General features: G+C 52.7%; 2 protein-coding genes across 2 annotated transcripts; both read left to right on the plus strand.

The window, feature by feature from the left end:
• The first annotated feature begins 226 nt into the window (after positions 1–226).
• Positions 227–8,830, plus strand: LOC142470842 (mitochondrial fission 1 protein-like). The gene is made up of 5 exons (XM_075577640.1): positions 227–384; positions 5,283–5,415; positions 5,505–5,581; positions 6,297–6,402; positions 7,335–8,830. Exons 1-5 carry the CDS (start codon positions 340–342, stop codon positions 7,427–7,429), a joined length of 456 nt encoding a protein of 151 aa, XP_075433755.1. The 5' UTR covers positions 227–339; the 3' UTR covers positions 7,430–8,830.
• A 5,205-nt stretch (positions 8,831–14,035) lies between these two features.
• On the plus strand, positions 14,036–21,147 carry LOC142471182 (mitochondrial fission 1 protein-like). Its single transcript, XM_075577971.1, has 5 exons — positions 14,036–14,080; positions 18,667–18,799; positions 18,888–18,964; positions 19,682–19,787; positions 20,705–21,147. Exons 1-5 carry the CDS (start codon positions 14,036–14,038, stop codon positions 20,812–20,814), a joined length of 471 nt encoding a protein of 156 aa, XP_075434086.1. The 3' UTR covers positions 20,815–21,147.
• The last annotated feature ends 487 nt before the right edge of the window (positions 21,148–21,634 follow it).

A 21,634-nucleotide genomic window follows, 5' to 3' on the forward strand; every position in this document is an offset into this window, starting at 1 on the left:
GGGCCACAGTTCAGGGCTACGATTCCCTGAACAAAGATGGCCGTCGTAACCAGCGAGAGGGAAGGAGGTGAAGCTGTCCCCGGGCAGGGATCCCCCCTCCCCCACACTCTGCCATAACAAACATGGCCGCCGCGCGCGTTCCCCAGCGCGTCCCGGGCGGTTTCTTCGGGTCAAAGATGGCCGCGCTCGCAAGTATTTGCCCACAGCTGCCATGGCCGCGCGCGCTTCTCGCCTCCCGGAAGTGACACGCAGCCTGGCGGAAGTGGTTAGGCTAGAGAGGGAGAGAGAGTGGGGAAGCGGAGCTCGCAGCTGTCAGTCTGCTTCCGGTCAGCGGTCAGGATGGAGGCCGTGCTCAATGACCTGGTGGCTGTGGAGGATCTGGTGGTGAGAGGGGGGGGGAGAGGATGCACGTGACACACGGGTGGGGGGGGGAGGGGAATTACGTCACCTCCCCCCCCCAGAGACAGCAAGGGAAGGGCATGACGTCGTAATGTTTATGATGACGCCACAGACAGAGAGGGTGGGCAAGTGGAGGGGGGAGAGAGACAGTGCATGATGACGTCACAAGAAAGGGGTAGGTCCTGTGACCTCCCATCTTCAGCAGGTGGGTGGCCGTCTGATGACATCACAAGCCCCGCGCGCGGTCACGCGGGAGGGGTGGGTGACGTCACAGGCTTGTGAGAGCGCCGACGCGTTTTGTGTGAGTGGTGGTGATATTGTACGCACTTATTGTGATGATGTCATGGGCAGGGCTACATCGGGTATAAGTATGATGTCATATGCTTATTCTGGTTTCATAGCCGAGTGTACGGTGAGCGTATGTGATGTCGTACACGTATTGTGATGATGTCATGGCCCAGTGCACGGCGAGTGTATGTGTGATGTCATACGCTTATTCTGATGTCATGGCCCAGGGTATAGCGAGGCGACTGGGTAACACCTCATCCTCTGGGTTAATACTCCTGGGGTCTGGGACACATACCCCTTATATGCTAAAGTAGGACTTTTTTAGGGTCCGGGTCTCCGTTTATAGGGTCTGCGTCTCCGTTTATAGGGTCTGCGTCTCCGTTTATAGGGTCTGCGTCTCCGTTTATAGGGTCTGCGTCTCCGTTTATAGGGTCTGCGTCTCCGTTTATAGGGTCTGCGTCTCCGTTTATAGGGTCGGTGTCTGTTTATAGGGTCCGCATCTCTGTTTATAGGGTGTGTCTCTGTTTATAGGGTCCGTATCTCTGTTTATAGGGTCCGTGTCTCCGTTTATAGGGTTCGCGTCTCCGTTTATAGGGTCCGCGTCTCCGTTTATAGGGTCCGCGTCTCCGTTTATAGGGTCCGCGTCTACGTTTATAGGGTCCGCGTCTACGTTTATAGGGTCCGCGTCTCCGGATGGTGTCATAGTTATACATTTCTATTGACTGAACTTCAGTTAAAAATCCAGTAGATGGCGCTAGGGGTGCATATATACATATATGCATATACTGTACATACATACACCTGGAGCAGGGGTAGCCAACTCCAGACCTCAGACCCCCCCTACAGATCAGGTTAAGGATATCCCTGCTTCAGCACAGGTGGTGCAGTCTTTGACTGAGCTACCTGTGCTGAGGCAGAGATCCTCAAGACCTGACCTGTGCAAAGCTTTTGAGGACTGAAGTTGGTGACCCCTGACCTATATACACAGTGAGTAGAGGCGCTGTCACGGCCTTTGCAGTGGGTGATCTTGGTGCCTTGTTACGTTGGGGAAGTCACTTTATCGCAATGTGCTTGGGGCACCGAAATTAGATTGTTAGCTGTGTGGGGCAGGAACTTATTGTGTCTGCAAAAGTGTGTACACTGTCAGCACTTTATAAGAACAACAATTATAATTATATTGTGTGGGTATATCTTTATCTATAAGGCTGTACATGTGTACGTATCTACTACTTATCTGAACAAATATGTACAGTATGTGTCTGTATATGTATCTCTATATATTTGTGTGTGTGTGTGTATATATCTCTCTCTCTACATCCTCCTTGTCTCCCAACTGCTGGATGAAGCCTCCCCAGTGATCTCCCAGGTCCTGCGGTTACAGCCGCTCTTCTCCACGTCGCTCCCACACATTCCCTCATCCCATCCTCTCCAGCCCATGTCTCCCCACTGCTGGATGAAGTCTCCCCACTGCTGGATGAAGCCTCCCCAGTGATCTCCCAGGTCCTGCGGTTACAGCCGCTCTTCTCCATGTCGCTCCCACACATTCCCTCATCCCATCCTCTCCAGCCCGTGTCTCCCCACTGCTGGATGAAGCCTCCCCAGTGATCTCCCAGGTCCTGCGGTTACAGCCTCTCTTCTCCACGTCGCTCCCACACATTCCCTCATCCCATCCTCTCCAGCCCGTGTCTCCCCACTGCTGGATGAAGCCTCCCCAGTGATCTCCCAGGTCCTGCGGTTACAGCCTCTCTTCTCCACGTCGCTCCCACATATTCCCTCATCCTCTCCAGCCCGTGTCTCCCCACTGCTGGATGAAGCCTCCCCAGTGATCTCCCAGGTCCTGCGGTTACAGCCTCTCTTCTCCACGTCGCTCCCACACATTCCCTCATCCCATCCTCCCCAGCCCGTGTCTCCCCACTGCTGGATGAAGTCTCCCCAGTGATCCCCCAGGTTCTGCGGTTACAGCCTCTTCAAAATACCCGTGTCACACACTTTCCTCTTGAGGTGCAGGGGAAGGTTCCCTTGCAAGATTGTCTTGTTTCTGCCACACGCCTCCGTCCCATCTTCATTCTCCTGTTCATTTCATTCACACGGTTCCCCCCATCGTTACTCGCAGGCCGAGGTAGACATCGTCTTCCACGTCTTCTAGGTCTCTTCCATTTATCCCGATCTTGGCAGAGGTGACACGTTTGTTGAACATCACGTTGCTCTCGCTGAGACTCATACAGAGGTCACTTTCTTACCGGCTTCGGCGAGTTCTCTGATTTGTTGCTGGAGATCTTCTGGACTGGTGGCAAAATTAACAATGTCGCCTGCACATTGTAGGTGTCTCAAATATTCACCATTGGTTCCTTCTTCTTCAAAATATGTATCTCTCAAAATATGTCTGCGCACTCTAGTTAAAAGTAAAAACCGTACATATTGCCCTTCTCTCCCCTCCTCCTCTTCTTTCACCCCTCTCTTCTTCTCACCTCTCCTTTCCCCCCTCCTCTTCTCTTCCCCTCCTCCACAAGACCATAAAAGTGCAACCGTCTCTTCTCTATAACACACCCTGTATACAGTTGCTATGTGTCTCTTCTCTATAACACACCCTGTATACAGTTGCTATGTGTCTCTTCTCACACTGTGAATACAGATAGGAGTCTTCAGCCAATTTTTTATGTACAGACACTTGTAAAGACATTGAGTAAACAGTTCATTGTGTACCAAAACACACCTGACTGAGGTATGACAGGCGCGTGTGTGTATCCATCCTCTCCAGCCCGTGTCTCCCCACTGCTGGATGAAGCTTCCCCAGTGATCTCCCAGGTCCTGCGGTTACAGTCTCTCTTCTCCACGTCGCTCCAAAACATTTCCTCATCCTCTCCAGCCCGTGTCTCCCCACTGCTGGATGAAGCTTCCCCAGTGATCTCCCAGGTCCTGCGGTTACAGCCTCTCTTCTCCACGTCGCTCCCACACATTCCCTCATCCTCTCCAGCCCGTGTCTCCCCACTGCTGGATGAAGTCTCCCCAGTGATCTCCCAGGTCCTGCGGTTACAGCCTCTCTTCTCCACGTCGCTCCCACACATTCCCTCATCCCATCCTCTCCAGCCCGTGTCTCCCCACTGCTGGATGAAGTCTCCCCAGTGATCTCCCAGGTCCTGCAGTTACAGCCTCTCTTCTCCACGTCGCTCCCACACATTCCCTCATCCCATCCTCTCCAGCCCGTGTCTCCCCACTGCTGGATGAAGCCTCCCCAGTGATCTCCCAGGTCCTGCGGTTACAGCCTCTCTTCTCCACGTCGCTCCCACACATTCCCTCATCCCATCCTCTCCAGCCCGTGTCTCCCCACTGCTGGATGAAGCCTCCCCAGTGATCTCCCAGGTCCTGCGGTTACAGCCTCTCTTCTCCACGTCGCTCCCACACATTCCCTCATCCCATCCTCTCCAGCCCGTGTCTCCCCACTGCTGGATGAAGCCTCCCCAGTGATCTCCCAGGTACTGTGGTTACAGCCTCTCTTCTCCACGTCGCTCCCACACATTCCCTCATCCCATCCTCTCCAGCCCGTGTCTCCCCACTGCTGGATGAAGCCTCCCCAGTGATCTCCCAGGTCCTGCGGTTACAGCCTCTTCTCAACGTCGCTCCCACACATTCCCTCATCCCATCCTCTCCTGCCCGTGTCTCCCCACTGCTGGATGAAGCCTCCCCAGTGATCTCCCTGGTCCTGCGGTTACAGCCTCTCTTCTCCACCTCGCTCCCACACACATTCTCATCCCATCCTCCATCTTACTTTTGGTCATTTAATCTCTCTTGGGATCCAGTCGATTTCCATCTTTGTCCAGCGCTGGCCATTTCTTCTTGCGATATGGCCGGCCTACCGCCATTTTAATGTCTTCCCCCTGTGTGATAAAGTCACAGACATTTGTTTGGTTACGAACTCATTCATTCTCTTTCCTGTACCCAGCATGCATCTCTCCATACGTCTCCCGGTCATACCCAGCAGGCATCCCTCCCATACGTCTCTGGTTAATACCCAGCAGGCATCTCTCCCATACGTCTCTGGGTCATACCCAGCAGGCATCTCTCCATACGTCTCCCGGTCATAACCAGCAGGCATCTCTCCCATACGTCTCTGGTTAATACCCAGCAGGCATCTCTCCCATACGTCTCTGGGTCATACCCAGCAGGCATCTCTCCATACGTCTCCCGGTCATACCCAGCAGGCATCCCTCCCATACGTCTCCGGGTAATACCCAGCAGGCATCTCTCCCATACGTCTCCGGGTAATACCCAGCAGGCATCTCTCCCATACGTCTCTGGTTAATACCCAGCATGCATCTCTCACATATGTCTCTGGTTAATATCCAGCATGCATCTCGCCATACGTCTCCGGGTAATACCCAGCAGGCATCTCTCCCATACGTCTCTGGGTCATACCCAGCAGGCATCTCTCCCATACGTCTCCGGGTCATACCAAGCAGGCATCTCTCCATACGTCTCCCGGTCATACCCAGCATGCATCTCTCCATCCTTCTTCGCGTTATCTGAAGCTTCTGAACGGTCTACCATTTGAATGCGGTGTGTGTGTATTATTAACCCCTGTGTTCCCTGTGTCGCAGAGGTTTGAGAAGAAGTACCTGGCGGAGTCATCCTCCGGCGCGCTCAGTAAAAGCACGCGGTTTGAATACGCCTGGTGCCTGATTCGTAGCAAGTACAACGCAGACATCCATAAGGGCTCCCTGCTTCTGGAAGGTGGGCCGCGGAGCTGACACTCTATTTAACCCATCTCTCACACTGTGTGTGTGCGCATAAAGTATATTTGTATATATTTTTTCTTGTAGAACTTCTACCAAAGGGAAGTAAAGAGGAACAGAGGGATTATCTGTTTTACCTGGGTGTGGCACATTACAGGTTAAAGGTGAGTGTACATTATATATACACAGTTACCTATACACATATAGGGTTTTGTAACATATAGTTTTTAAAGGAGCAAACCGAGCGTTTTAACATTTTATTATAAAAATGTTTTACACCGCGCTGAAGCGGGATCTCCGGCGCTGAACCCCCTTTCATTACATCTCCGGGGACCCCCCTGTTCCGGAGAGACCTCCATACGGGGGTGGCGGCAGCCTGGTGACATCACGGCTTCCTATTGGCCCACAGGGCAGCTTTGAAACGCTGCCATTACGTGACCCCTGCTATCCGCGCGGCAGCCGGCGCCCTCCCTACGGTGTTTCTGGGGGAGGTCCGCAGAGTTGAAATTAATGGGGTTCAACTTCGGAGACACACCCCCCCCCCCGCTTCGATCCTATGTCCCTGTATGTTCAACCTGCAATCCCTCCTCGCCCCTTATTTTCATCGGCTCTTCCCCTCCGGCCCCCCTAGAAATGCAGATGGTAGCAACATTCCCAGGGAAACCCAAGCACCCCCAAATCTTTGCATCCCCCAAATCCTTTACTTCTAGCACGGTTACGTCTGATAAACACTTTGCAGACGGGTGCCACGTTCGGCCGACGCAGGCTGGCACCTTTTCACGGCGCGTGGGGAGGTGTTGCACCGCTAATGGCTTTTACGTCAGTGCAGCGCCCGGGTGAGTCCTGACGCCCGCCCTTGTTGTGTCGTTGCACTGTCAGGAGTACGAGAAGGCTCTGAAATACGTGAGGACCCTCCTGAAGGCCGAGCCGAAGAACACCCAGGCCTTGGAGTTGGAGAAAGTGATAGAAAAGGCCATGCAGAAAGGTGAGGCCAATGAGGGGTACGGAGGAGAGGAGACGGGGTGTAGGGGGGAGCGAGAGAACTGAGGTGGGGGGTTGGGAGAGAGATGGAATGAGAGACGGAGGAAGGGGGAGAGGTAAAGCCAAAGATCATGGGATGAAGCAGAGAGAGAGAGTCAAAGAAGGGGGACGGGGGGAAGGTGCATGTTGGATGAAGGGAATGAGAGAGAGAGACTAAGGGGAGAAGACGAAAACGAGGTTGATTGATTGGAGAGAGTGGAACGGGATTTAGGGGCGAGAGAGGGGCATTACAAGTAGTAGGCAGTGGAGTGGGTTAGATGAAAGAGTGGTAGGGAGAGGAGGTGTGGGAGGATGATGATCGGGCCAGGCGTGACCACGTCATCGTGATGTTTCATGGAAGTAACCATCTTTAGGTCACTCATAACCTTCTGACATGTAGTTGCATGGTATGCGGTCATTCTTCTGGCCTTCAGACACGGGACCTCCTGATACTCGCAGTATAGGCATATGTCATTCTCACAAGGTCATGTGTTTAGGAGATAACGTGACGTCTTCATGAGGTCACTACGGTCGGGAGATATAGGTACATGATATGAGGCCATTCGTTAGGTGTTCAAGCATGTCTGACCATAGAACATAAGGTCACGTCGTCATGGGACCTGAGGACATTGTCACAACATGTCATCAAGTACGAACGTATCGGTCCACATCTTCTAAGCCATCTTCTGCCATAAAACAGCTACTGCCTTAGAGCCCGCTGACCTGAATAGTGTCTTCCAGCTCCAGAAGGTAAAGGAACCATGAGCCAGAAGGTCACTTGAATGAACCTGAGTGGAGACCATCACGTTGATGTCTAGGCCGATGGCGACCGTGTACATTACCCTGAGCGTACTCACGGGGGCGCTTTTGTCATGTTAACGTGTTTTGTTTTTTTAGATGGGCTCGTCGGCATGGCCATCGTCGGTGGAATGGCCCTGGGAGCAGCAGGCCTAGCCGGCCTCATCGGATTCGCCATCGCCAAGTCCAAATAAAAGAATTTTGCCACAAAAAGCCTTATTTTTCACTCTCTAACTCTATAGCGCTATAACTTACCAACCCTCCTCCCTTCCAAAAAAGCCTAAGAAACGTCCCAGCCAGTCCAGAAAACCCCAAGCCAGATTTTGGTGAATTGAGCATCCCTCATCTAACTTATTTTGTAGTCAATCTTGGCTTGGAACCTATGTAGACCACCTTGATCTAGAACCGGCTTTGTGATACCATCTAAAACTTCAGATTTTTCTTTTATTTAAGTCCACCTTTGTTCTGAATCCTTTTTTTTTTTTTCCTATTTTTGGGGCTAGTCTTGTTCCTCAACCGGTCTGGAACTATTGTTTTGGAGATGGCCTTTAAGAAGCCAAATCTATCTTCTGAATCATTTGGAAACCAATTTAGTTCCGAATCAATTTTTGGAGATAAGTTCGGTTCAGAACCATTCAAGCGATATTGGTTACTGATTTTTATTATTATTAAAATGTCAAAGTTCTACGCAAACTCGGGGCATCGACTACATTTTCGGCCATCATTTGTTTGGATAGAGTGTGGGCCTTGGAATAAATGGAGATTGTCCACATTTTTGGTCTCCATCTTGATTCCGAAAAGTATAGTTTTGGACTTAACCATTGGCGACCATTTTTCTTTCTTTCCCCCCCCCCCCTTCCCCCCAAAAAAGACACTTTCTTGGTTCTCAACCGGTTTCTGGAGATAAGGTTTGGTACAGAAATGTTGGAGACTCAGAAATTTTGGGGGGGATCTTGAGACCTCTTTGGAGATGGGAGGTGGCTTACAAGCAGATGAGATTTATCTTGACCAAGAACCGTTTTTTGTTTTTTTTTGGTGACACTATCCTCAATCCTGGACACAATGTTGGTCTCTAACCAATTGTTGGACATAGTTCTCAAATGTTTGGAAACCATCGGAGCCTTTTTAGAGACATCATGTATCTCCATGGAAGACCATGTTGGAAGCAACGTCTTAGGACATCAACTTTATCTGAACACCAGACTTCGAACCTCAACTTCCAGTATCACCCATGAAGACCCAATGAAGGTGTTGGTGGCCAATCTTGAAACTCCCAAACACCTTGACCCCTTTCCCCTAAAACACCATAATGTACAAGACCTTCTTTGGTGGAGGGCTTGATCCTAACTGAGATGCAGTGATCCCAAGGCAGAAATCCTAATAGGCGGCCATATTTAAAATAACCTGCAGAATATTATTCTCTGTGGTTATTTCCCAGTGCTTGAAGGTTTTAATAAATGGAGATTTGATAAATAACATATAAATCTTCAGCAGTGTTTTGGTTATCCCATTGTAAATCTAATATATACTTTTTTTTTTGTATTGTAAAAGAGCTTTTATTTAGTTCATGTAAATAAAACTTTATTTCAATGAAACTTTATCTGCTTGCTTCCATTTTTGTGGACAGGATATTGGGGTATTAGGGCTGTAAGGAGGCTGCAGGGTGTTGGGGTTTATAGGGAGGGGTATAATAGGGCAGTGAGGGGAGCAGCAGGGTGTTGGGGTGTAGAGGGAGGGGTATAACGGCAGTGAGGGCAGCAGGATGTTGGGGTGTATAGGGAGGGGTATAACAGGACAGCGAGGGCAGCAGGATGTTGGGGTGTATAGGGAGGGGTATAACAGGACAGTGAGGAGGCAGCAGGATGTTGGGGTTTATAGGGAGGGGTATAATAGGGCAGTGAGGGGAGCAGCAGGGTGTTGGGGTGTAGAGGGAGGGGTATAACGGCAGTGAGGGCAGCAGGGTGTTGGGGTGTATAGGGAGGGGTATAACAGGACAGTGAGGGCAGCAGGATGTTGGGGTGTATAGGGAGGGGTATAACAGGACAGTGAGGAGGCAGCAGGATGTTGGGGTTTATAGGGAGGGGTATAATAGGGCAGTGAGGGGAGCAGCAGGGTGTTGGGGTGTAGAGGGAGGGGTATAACGGCAGTGAGGGCAGCAGGATGTTGGGGTGTATAGGGAGGGGTATAACAGGACAGTTAGGGCAGCAGGATGTTGGGGTGTATAGGGAGGGGTATAACAGGACAGTGAGGGGAGAAGCAGGGTGTTGGGGTGTATAGGGAGGGGTATAACGGCAGTGAGGGGGCAGCAGGGTGTTGGGGTCTATAGGGAGGGGTATAACGGCAGTGAGGAGGGCAGCAGGATGTTGGGGTGTATAGGGAGGGGTATAAGGGGAGCAGCAGTATGTTGGGGTGTAGTGGGAGGATATTGGTACAGTGAGGAGGGCAGCAGGCTGTTGGGGTGCAAAGGTAGGGGTATTAGGGGAGCAGCAGTATGTTGGGTGTAGTGGGAGAATATCGGGACAATATTGGGACAGTGAGGGGGCAGCAGGGTGTTGGGGTGTATAGGGGGGTATAACAGGGCAGTGAAGCAGCAGGGTGTTGGGGTGTATAGGGAGGGGCATTAGGGCAGCAGCAGTATGTTGGGGTGTAGTGGGAGGATATTGGTACAGTGAGGAGGGCAGCAGGGTGTTGGGGTGTATAGGGAGGGGCATTAGGGCAGCAGCAGTATGTTGGGGTGTAGTGGGAGGATATTGGGACAGTGAGGAGGGCAGCAGTGTGTTGGGGTGTATAGGGAGGGGCATTAGGGCAGCAGCAGTATGTTGGGGTGTAGTGGGAGGATATTGGTACAGTGAGGAGGGCAGTAGGGTGTTGGGGTGTATAGGGAGGGGCATTAGGGCAGCAGCAGTATGTTGGGGTGTAGTGGGAGGATATTGGGACAGTGAGGAGGGCAGCAGTATGTTGGGGTGTATAGGGAGGGGCATTAGGGCAGCAGCAGTATGTTGGGGTGTAGTGGGTGGATATTGGGACAGTGAGGAGGGCAGCAGTGTGTTGGGGTGTATAGGGAGGGGCATTAGGGCAGCAGTATGTTGGGGTGTAGTGGGAGGATATTGGGACAGTGAGGAGGGCAGCAGTATGTTGGGGTGTATAGGGAGGGGCATTAGGGCAGCAGCAGTATGTTGGGGTGTAGTGGGAGGATATTGGTACAGTGAGGAGGGCAGCAGGGTGTTGGGGTGTATAGGGAGGGGCATTAGGGCAGCAGCAGTATGTTGGGGTGTAGTGGGGGAATATTGGGACAGTGAGGAGGGCAGCAGTGTTGGGGTGTATATGGAGGGGCATTAGGGCAGCAGCAGTATGTTGGGGTGTAGTGGGGGAATATTGGGACAGTGAGGAGGGCAGCAGTGTTGGGGTGTATAGGGAGGGGCATTAGGGCAGGGTAATGTGGAGGTGACAAGGGAGCGGGGAACACCATGCACATGTAAAAGAGGAGAGATCACAGGAATAGTACAGCACTGTAAAGCACAAAATTAATAATCCTACGTAATTCTGCACAGGTTATAATGTACTCACAAGCAGGCAGCGAGTAAAGGCATTTCCCACATAAAGTGTACACGAACAGTAGTCCCACGTAGAGGGGCGTCTGGGGGCCAGGATGGGGTGGATAGGGTGCACTACAGGAGAGGACAAGAACACACCAACAATCTAATGAATTAAAAAACACTTCACAAGTGCTCAGTTACAGAGTGTACGAAAATATCAGGCAATAAGGACTCAGAGGTACAGGCTAATGACTATCTCACCGCCCCTTCCTCTCCAGGAATGGCGTCTAGGTTTGGAGTAGAGACGCTCCGCCACAGGTGCTCCCAATTGCGGCCGCAAGAAGCAACGAACAGCTCGGCGTCTCTCCTCCACGTGTCTTGGTATCTGCCTCGATTCGACGCGTTTCGCTAGAGAACTAGCTTCGTCAGGAATCTGGCACCCTATCCTACACTTGCTCTTAAATACAGTCACTCCGCTCTTCATTGGTGGTGTATAATGGTCTGTGGTGACGTGGAATTGGTGCGCTGCATCTGTAACCACAGTCACTTGGGATCCATGATACAAAGCCAATCCAAGATGACCGCCATCGGGACAAAAGCTTTCAAACCCCTTCATAGGATTATTAGTTTTGTGCTTTACAGTATTGTACTATTTCTGTGATCTCTCCTCTTTTACATGTGCATGGTGTCCCCCGCTCCCTTGTCACCTCCACCTCCACCCACGGATTACCCTGCCTTCTCCGACCCTGACCCAGCTACGTCTAACCAAGGAATCCGCACTCCCGACCTGACTCCTTGGCCTAAGGTCGGTGTAGCCACTTCCCCACCTCAGCCCCGTGGTCCGGTCCCGGTTTGTGGCGAGCACGATCGTTACATGATGGAATTCATCTACACAGCAGACCATTGAGTGCGACTCGCATCCATGAGTTGTATCTTCTCTTGGTTGGCACGTATTTTATATCAAGTGTAATTATAACGTTTTGCGCTGGGTGTCACTGTTTACACACTATTATATTTCAATATACACATTTCTTTAAATATATATTCTATAATCACTGCGCTGTATAAGACGAGGGGCCATTGAAACGCAGACGGTGCGGCTGAGCGAACAGACTGCCTTATAAGGCAGCGTACGCGCGGAGGCGGGAGGGGGGCGCGGCGTTGCGCAAGAAAAAAGTTCAAACTGAACTCTTGGCGCGACAGGCCGGTCACGTGAGCGGTTCCCCCCAATGAGGGCGCACCAGCTCCGTGACGCCCCTAGGAACGCCCCTTACGACAAATCCACCATGGGCAGGGAAAGCCCCCCGCTTACCTCACAGCCTCCGCACGCCTAGGCACCGTGGCCCCAGCCTAAGGCCTCGGTCCCGCTGCGCTCGGTGGCGCGGGCGGCAACACGCGAGTTCCCCACCAGCAGGGGAATCCTGCGGAGCCGGTCCCGGTCCCCCCTGGCTGCACAGCTCACTACACGCTGTGACGCGTCAGCCGCTACGGGATACAAGAGAATGGTGTTCCCTAGCGTTGACGCGTCACGTGGTGTGGCTGTGAGCCAATGGGGAGGGGAGGCTTCGGGGAGCGGGGAGGAGTGTGGAGTGAAAGCAGCGTGAGTGCCTGTCTGTGTGTGTGTCTGAGTGAGTGCGTGCGTGCCTGTCTGTGTGTGTATGTGTGTGCCCGAGTGCGTGAGTGCCTGTCTGTGTGTGTGTCTGAGTGCGTGAGTGCCTGTCTGTGTGTGTGCCTGAGTGCGTGAGTGCCTGCCTCTGTCTGTGTGTGTGTCTGTGTGTGTATGTGTGTGCCTGAGTGCGTGAGTGCCTGCCTCTGTCTGTGTGTGTATGTGTGTGCGTGAGTGCCTGCCTCTGTCTTTGTGTGTGCCTGAGTGCGTGAGTGCCTGCCTCTGTCTGTGTGTGTGTGTGTGTATGTGTGTGCCCGAGTGCCTGCCTCTGTCTGTGTGTGTGTGTGTGTGTGTTGCTTTACTTTGCCGAGCCGTGGAGGGAGGGGGGGGAGAGTAGCGGATCCCTCCGCTCAAGCCACGCCCCCCCTCCGCTCAAACCTCGCACTCCCACCCACCTCCCGCTCCGGCTCCCGCTCCCTACAGACCGCATATCGCGGTCTGTGTCTGTCAGCGCCCCGCCTGTCTGCAGTGCGGGAGCGCTTACTCTGGGAGCGGGGCCTTAGCCTAAGGCTGCGGCCATGGTGATGGCGCGTAGGAGGGCGCGCGCGGCGCAATCACATAGATGTGCCTCTATGAGGCGGCCTATAGAGCGCGCGGGAGCAGAGGCGCCGGCGCTCGCGATTCAGAACAGAAAAATCTGTTTTTACGTGTCGCGGCCGGGTCACGTGAGCGGGTCGCCCAATGAGGGCGAACCAACGACGCGCCCGCGCTCCGCCTCCCCCCCCCCCTCTCCCCCAACACGCCTCCTCTGTATTCAGGACACAGATCTCTCGTGCTGCAGGCGGCAGGGAAGCTGAGTGAACGCTTGCTGCGCCGTCCAGCGCCCACCATGGCCACAGCCTAAGAGCGCCAGTCCTGTTGTTATTTCTGTTAGTCCTGTTGTTGTTTGTGTTATCAGGAGGGGGTGTCTGGTTCCTGGGGGTGGGGCCAAGGAGAGGAGGAAACACCATGGAGCAGAGAGAGGTAGGTGTGTGTGTCTCGAGCGCATCGCATGACAGGAGAGCCCCGTTCATACGGCGGGTTCTTTTCCCCTATAGACTGCGCCCCAGACAAAGGTAACCCCATACTGAGACGCCACTTGTACCCGCGACCCCGTGTGACCTCCCCAGGAGCCGGGCATTGGGGGTTACACATAAGGCTGTACCCTCCAGCATTAAAAATGGCCGCCAAGTGCTTCATCACACAATCAGGAGCGAGTCCCAGAGACGCGGGATGCCCATAGCAAAGTTTGCCGAGCAGTGTGGGCAAACAAAGGGGGAATTGCCCTTAGTAAACATGGTCGCCAATGTACTTCCGGGCCACAGTTCTGGGCTTAGATTCCCTGAACAAAGATGGCCGTCGTAACCAGAGAGAGAAGGAGGTGAAGCCTCCCCGGGCACACACACTGCCCATAACAAACATGGCCGTCGCGCTCGTTCGGGGGCAATTTTTCCGGGTCAAAGATGGCCGCGCTCGCAAGTATTTGCCCACAGCTGCCATGGCCGCTTCCCGCCTCCCGGAAGTGACACGCAGCCTGGCGGAAGTGGTTTGGCGGAGAGAGAGATAGAGTGGGGAAGCGGAGCTCGCAGATGCCATGCTGCTTCCGGTCAGCGGTCAGGATGGAGACCGTGATCAATGACCTGGTGGCAGTGGAGGATCTGGTGGTGAGAGGGGGGAGAGGATGCACGTGACACACGGGGGGGAGATATGACGTCACCCACAGGGTGGAATTTACGTCACCCCCCCCCATCCAACAGAGACAACTTATTCTGATGTCATGGCCCAGGGTATAGCGAGGTGACTGGGTAACACCTCATCCTCTGGGTTAATACCTGGGTCCGCGTCTGCGTTTATAGGGTCGGTGTCTGTTTATAGGGTCGGGTCTCCGTTTATAGGGTCCGCGTCTCCGTTTATAGGGTCCGCGTCTCCGTTTATAGGGTCTGTGTCTCCGTTTATAGGGTCCGCGTCTCTGTTTATTGGGTCGTTGTCTCTGTTTATAGGGTCGGGGTCTCCGTTTATAGGGTCGGTGTCTGTTTATAGGGTCGGTGTCTGTTTATAGGGTCGGTGTCTCCGTTTATAGGGTCGGTGTCTGTTTATAGGGTCGGTGTCTGTTTATAGGGTCCGCGTCTCCGTTTATAGGGTCCGCGTCTCCGTTTATAGGGTCGGTGTCTCCGTTTATAGGGTCGGGTCTCCGTTTATAGGGTCGGTGTCTGTTTATAGGGTCGGTGTCTGTTTATAGGGTCGGTGTCTCCGTTTATAGGGTCCGCGTCTCCGTTTATAGGGTCCGCGTCTCCGTTTATAGGGTCCGCGTCTCCGTTTATAGGGTCGGCTTCTCCGTTTATAGGGTCCGCGTCTCCGTTTATAGGGTCGGCTTCTCCGTTTATAGGGTCCGCGTCTACGTTTATAGGGTCCGCGTCTACGTTTATAGGGTCCGCGTCTCAGGATGGTGTCATAGTTATACATTTCTATTGACTGAACTTCAGCCAAAACTCCAGTAGATGGCGCTAGGGGATACATATATGCATATACTGTACAATACATACACCTGGAGCAGGGGTAGCCAACTCCAGACCTCAGACCCCCCCTACAGATCAGGTTAAGGATATCCCTGCTTCAGCACAGGTGGTGCAGGCTTTGACTGAGCTACCTGTGCTGAGGCAGAGATCAGCTGTCAGCACTTTATAAGAACAACAATTATAATTATATTGTGTGGGTATATCTTTATCTATAAGGCTGTACGTGTGTACGTATCTACTACTTATCTGAACAAATATGTACAGTATGTGTCTGTATATGTATCGCTATATGTGTGTGTGTGTGTGTGTGTGTGTGTGTGTGTGTGTGTGTATATATCTCTCTCTCTACATCCTCCTTGTCTCCCAACTGCTGGATGAAGCCTCCCCAGTGATCTCCCAGGTCCTGCGGTTACAGCCTCTCTTCTCCACGTCGCTGCTACACATTCCCTCATCCCATCCTCCCCAGCCCGTGTCTCCCCACTGCTGGATAAAGCCTCCCCAGTGATCTCCCAGGTCCTGCGGTTACAGCCTCTCTTCTCCACATCGCTCCCACACATTCCCTCATCCCATCCTCTCCAGCCTGTGTCTCCCCACTGCTGGATGAAGTCTCCCCAGTGATCTCCCAGGTCCTGCGGTTACAGCCTCTCTTCTCCACGTCGCTGCCACACATTCCCTCATCCCATCCTCCCCAGCCCGTGTCTCCCCCACTGCTGGATGAAGCCTCCCCAGTGATTTCCCAGGTCCTGCGGTTACAGCCTCTCTTCTCCACATCGCTCCCACACATTCCCTCATCCCATCCTCTCCAGCCTGTGTCTCCCCACTGCTGGATGAAGCCTCCCCAGTGATCTCCCAGGCCCTGCGGTTACAGCCCCTCTCCTCCACGTCGCTCCCACACATTCCCTCATCCCATCCTCTCCAGCCCGTGTCTCCCCACTGCTGGATGAAGTCTCCCCAGTGATCCCCCAGGTCCTGCGGTTACAGCCCCTCTCCTCCACGTCGCTCCCACACATTCCCTCATCCCATCCTCCCCAGCCCGTGTCTCCCCACTGCTGGATGAAGCCTCTTCAGTGATCTCCCAGGTCCTGCGGTTACAGCCCCTCTCCTCCACGTCGCTCCCACACATTCCCTCATCCCATCCTCTCCAGCCCGTGTCTCCCCACTGCTGGATGAAACCTCCCCAATGATCTCCCAGGTCCTGCGGTTACAGCCTCTCTTCCCCACGTCGCTCCCACACATTCCCTCATCCCATCCTCTCCAGCCCGTGTCTCCCACTGCTGGATGAAGCCTCCCCAGTGATCTCCCAGGTCCTGCGGTTACAGCCTCTATTCTCCACGTCGCTCCCACACATTCCCTCATCCCATCCTCCCCAGCCCGTGTCTCCCCACTGCTGGATGAAGCCTCCCCAGTGATCCCCCAGGTCCTGCGGTTACAGCCTCTCTTCTCCACGTCGCTCCCACATATTCCCTCATCATCTCCAGCCCGTGTCTCCCCACTGCTGGATGAAGTCTCCCCAGTGATCCCCCAGGTTCTGCGGTTACAGCCTCTTCAAAATACCCGTGTCACACACTTTCCTCTTGAGGTGCAGGGGAAGGTTCCCATGTAAGATTATCTTGTTTCTGCCACACGCCTCCATCCCATCTTCATTCTCATGTTCATTTCATTCATACGGTTCCCACCCATCGTTACTCGCCAGCAGAGGTAGACACGGTCCTCCATTTCTAGGTCTCTTCCATTTATCCCGATCTTGGCAGAGGTGACACGTTTGTTGAACATCACGTTGCTCTCGCTGAGACTCGTACAGAGGTCACTTTCTTACCGGCTTCGGCGAGTTCTCTGATTTGTTGCTGGAGATCTTCTGGACTGGTGGCAAAAATAACAATGTCGCCTGCACATTGTAGGTGTCTCAAATATTCACCATTCGTTCCTTTTTCTTCAAAATATGTATCTCTCAAAATATGTCTGTGCACTCTAGTTAAAAGTAAAAACCGTACATATTCCCCTTCTCTCCCCTCCTCCTCTTCTCTCACCCCTCTCTTCTTCTCACCTCTCCTTTCCCCCTCCTCTTCTCTTCCCCCTTCCTCATCTCCCCCCCCCCTATTTCTTCTCCTTCTGTTTAACACACCCTGTATACAGTTGCTATGTGTCTCTTCTCACACTGTGAATACAGATAGGAGTCTTCAGCCAATTTTTTATGGACAGACACTTGTAAAGACATTGAGTAAACAGTTCATTGTGTACCAAAACACACCTGACTGAGGTATGACAGGCGCGTGTGTGTATCCATCCTCTCCAGCCCGTGTCTCCCCACTGCTGGATGAAGTCTCCCCAGTGATCTCCCAGGTTCTGCGGTTACAGCCTCTCTTCTCCACCTCGCTCCCACACACATTCTCATCCCATCCTCTCCAGCCCGTGTCTCTTCTCTGCTGGATGTAGCCTCTCCAGTGATCTCCCAGGTCCTGCGGTTACAGCCTCTCTTCTCCACGTTGCTCCCACACATTCCCTCATCCCATCCTCTCCAGCCCGTGTCTCCCCACTGCTGAATGAAGCCTCCCCAGTGATCTCCCAGGTCCTGCGGTTACAGCCTCTCTTCTCCACGTTGCTCCCACACATTCCCTCATCCCATCCTCTCCAGCCCGTGTCTCCCCACTGCTGGATGAAGTCTCCCCAGTGATCTCCCAGGTCCTGCGGTTACAGCCTCTCTTCTCCACCTCGCTCCCACACACATTCTCATCCCATCCTCTCCAGCCCGTGTCTCTTCTCTGCTGGATGAAGCCTCTCCAGTGATCTCCCAGGTCCTGCGGTTACAGCCTCTCTTCCCCACTTCGCTCCCACACATTCCCTCATCCCATCTTCTCCAGCCCGTGTCTCCCCACTGCTGGATGAAGTCTCCCCAGTGATCTCCCAGGTCCTGCGGTTACAGCCTCTCTTCTCCACGTCGCTCCCACACATTCCCTCATCCCATCCTCTCCAGCCTGTGTCTCCCCACTGCTGGATGAAGCCTCCCCAGTGATCCCCAGGTCCTGCGGTTACAGCCTCTCTTCTCCACGTCTCTCCCACACATTCCCTCATCCCATCCTCCCCAGCCTGTGTCTCCCCACTGCTGGATGAAGTCTCCCCAGTGATCCCCAGGTCCTGCGGTTACAGCCTCTCTTCTCCACGTCTCTCCCACACATTCCCTCATCCCATCCTCTCCAGCCCGTGCCTCCCCACTGCTGGATGAAGCCTCCCCAGTGATCTCCCAGGTCCTGCGGTTACAGCCTCTCTTCTCCACCTCGCTCCCACACACATTCTCATCCCATCCTCCATCTGACTTTTGGTCGTTTAATCTCTCTTGGGATCCAGTCGATTTCCATCTTTGTCCAGCACTGGACATTTCTTCTTGCGATATGGCCGGCCTACCGCCATTTTAATGTCTTCCCCCGTGTGATAAAGTCACAGACATTTGTTTGGTTACGAACTCATTCATTCTCTCTTCTGTACCCAGCATGCATCTCTCAACTTTTCTTTGTGATCCCCAGCATGCATCTCTCCATACGTCTCCCGGTCATACCCAGCATGCATGTCTCCGTACGTCTTCCGGTCATACCCAACAGGCATCCCTCCCATACGTCTCCGGGTAATACCCAGCATGCATCTCTCCATCCTTCTTTGCGTTGTCTGAAGCTTCTGAACGGTCTACCATTTGAATGCTGTGTGTGTGCATATTATTAACCCCTGTGTTCCCTGTGTCGCAGAGGTTTGAGAAGAAGTTCCTGGCGGAGTTATCCTCCGGCGCGATCAGTAAAAGCACGCGGTTTGAATACGCCTGGTGCCTGATTCGTAGCAAGTACAACACAGACATCCATAAGGGCTCCCTGCTTCTGGAAGGTGGGCCGCTAAGCTGACACTCTATGTAACCCATCTCTCACACTGTGTGTGCGCATAAAGTATATTTGTATATATGTTTTTCTTGTAGAACTTCTAGCAAAGGGAAGAAAAGAGGAACAGAGGGATTATCTGTTTTACCTGGGTGTGGCACATTACAGGTTAAAGGTGAGTGTACATTATATATACACACTTACCTATAAACATATAGGGTTTTGTAACATATAGTTTTTAAAGGAGCAAACCGAGCGTTTTAACATTTTATTATAAAAATGTTTTACACCGCGCTGAAGCGGGATCTCCGGCGCTGAACCCCCTTTCATTACATCTCCGGGGACCCCCCTGCTTCCGGAGAGACCTCCATACGGGGTGGCGGCAGCCTGGTGACATCACGGTTTCCTATTGGCCCACAGGGCAGCTTTGAAACGCCGCCATTACGTGACCCCTGCTATCCGCGCGGCAGCCGGCGCCCTCCCTACGGTGTTTCTGGGGGAGGTCCGCAGAGTTGAAATTAATGGGGTTCAACTTCGGAGACACACCCCCCCCCCCCTGCTTCGATCCTATGTCCCTGTATGTTCAACCTGCAATCCCTCCTCGCCCCTTATTTTCATCGGCTCTTCCCCTCCGGCCCCCCTAGAAATGCAGCTGGTAGCAACATTCCCAGGGAAACCCAAGCACCCCCAAATCTTTGCATCCCCCAAATCCTTTACTTCTAGCACGGTTACGTCTGATAAACACTTTGCAGACGGGTGCCACGTTCGGCCGACGCAGGTTGGCACCTTTTCACGGCGCGTGGGGAGGTGTTGCACCGCTAATGGCTTTTACGTCAGTGCAGCGCCCGGGTGAGTCCTGACGCCCGCCCTTGTTGTGTCGTTGCACGGTCAGGAGTACGAGAAGGCTCTGAAATACGTGAGGACCCTCCTGAAGGCCGAGCCGATTAACATCCAGGCCTTGGAGTTGGAGAAAGTGATAGAAAAGGCCATGCAGAAAGGTGAGGCCAATGAGGGGTACGGAGGAGAGGAGACGGGGTGTAGGGGGGAGCGAGAGAACTGAGGTGGGGGGTTGGGAGAGAGATGGAATGAGAGACGGAGGAAGGGGGAGAGGTAGAGCCAAAGATCATGGGATGGAGCAAAGAGAGTGTCAACGAGGGATGGGTGGTGGGGTGGGGAGGGGAATGGTGCATGTTAGATGGAAGGGAATGAGAGAGAGACTAAGGGGAGAAGACGAAAACGAGGTTGATTGATGGAGAGAGTAGAATGGGATTTAGGGGAAGAGAGGGGCATTACAAGAATTAGGGAGTGGGTTAGAGAGAGAGGAGGTAGTATGGGGGAGTGGGAGGACAATGATCGGACCAGGCCTGACGAAGGAACCATGTTGAGGTCACTCATGACCTTCTGACATGTAGTTACATGGTATGCGGTCATTCTTATGGCCTTCAGACACAGGACCTCCTGATACTCACAGTATAGGCATATGTCATTCGCATAAGGTCGTGTGTTTAGGAGATAACGTGACATCTTCATGAGGTCACTATGGTCAGGAGATATAGGTACATGATATGAGGCCATTCGTTAGGTGTTCAAGCATGTCTGACCATAGAAGATAAGGTCACGTCGTCATGGGACCTGAGGACATTGTCACAACATCATGTCATCAAGTACGAACGTATCGGCCCACATCTTCTAAGCCGTCTTCTGCCATAAAACAGCTACTGCCTTAGAGCCCGCTGACCTGAATAGGTCAGCTCCAGAAGGTAAAGGAACGATGAGCCAGAAGGTCACTTGAATGAACCGGGGTGGAGACCATCACATGTTGATGTCTAGGCCGATGGCGACCGTGTACATTACCATGAGCGTACTCACGGGGGCGCTGTTGTCATGTTAACGTGTTTTTGTTTTTTGTTTTTAGATGGGCTCATCGGCATGGCCATTGTCGGCATGGTCATCGTCGGTGGATTGGCCCTGGGAGCGGCAGGGTTCTCCGGCATCATCGGATTCGCCATCACCAAGTTCAGATAAATGAATTTCGCATCAAAAAGCCTTATTTTCCACACTATAACTCTCTAGCGCTATAACTTACCAACCCCCCTCCCTTCCAAAAAAACCTAAGGAACGTACAGAAAACCCCAAACCAGGCCAGACATTCGGGTTGTTCACTGGTTTTGTCCCGCTAACAATGTCACTAAATCCCACAGCATATCTGGACACGGATTTTTCGACAAGCGCCCCAGCGCACTCGCACATCGAAAGCCCAATCTAACGCTCCAGGTTCGGGCTCTGAATGTTTAATGACGGGGCGACCATCTTGGCCCTGAATAATTTTTTGAGGGGGCAAACCGTGGTTGATTAAATAAAAACTAAAAACCTATTTCTGATGCTGTACCGGCTCTAAATAGTTTTTGAGATCCATGTTTGGAGAATCCTGTGATTTTTTTGTTTTTTTGCGGTGGGCACTGTCCTGGTTGTGAGTCATCTTTGATTTTCGTATGGAAATGACATTCTGTTTGGAATCAGTGAAGACCATATCGATCTAGAACCATTTGTTTGACCCATCTTCATTTTTTTTGTTTCAAATTTTTTTATTAGGCAGGGGAGGAGAGAAGGTGGGAGAGGGGGGGGGAGGGGACGTTGTGGGGGGAGGAATTACTCCCCTTCTCCTTGACATCCCTGACTTGGGCCTTGATTCTATTTGTTCCCTTCTACTGCTATGGGGTGTTTCGACGTAGGAGCGCCATTTGAGTTTGCCAGGGGTCCCATATATTATTGAATGAGGTAGTGGACCTTTTCAAAAAGGCGGACAGTCTCTCCATGTCCATCACCTCTTGCACCCTTTTTATTA

The sequence above is a fragment of the Ascaphus truei genome, chromosome 20 (assembly GCF_040206685.1).
Source record: "Ascaphus truei isolate aAscTru1 chromosome 20, aAscTru1.hap1, whole genome shotgun sequence".
NCBI lineage: Eukaryota > Metazoa > Chordata > Amphibia > Anura > Ascaphidae > Ascaphus > Ascaphus truei.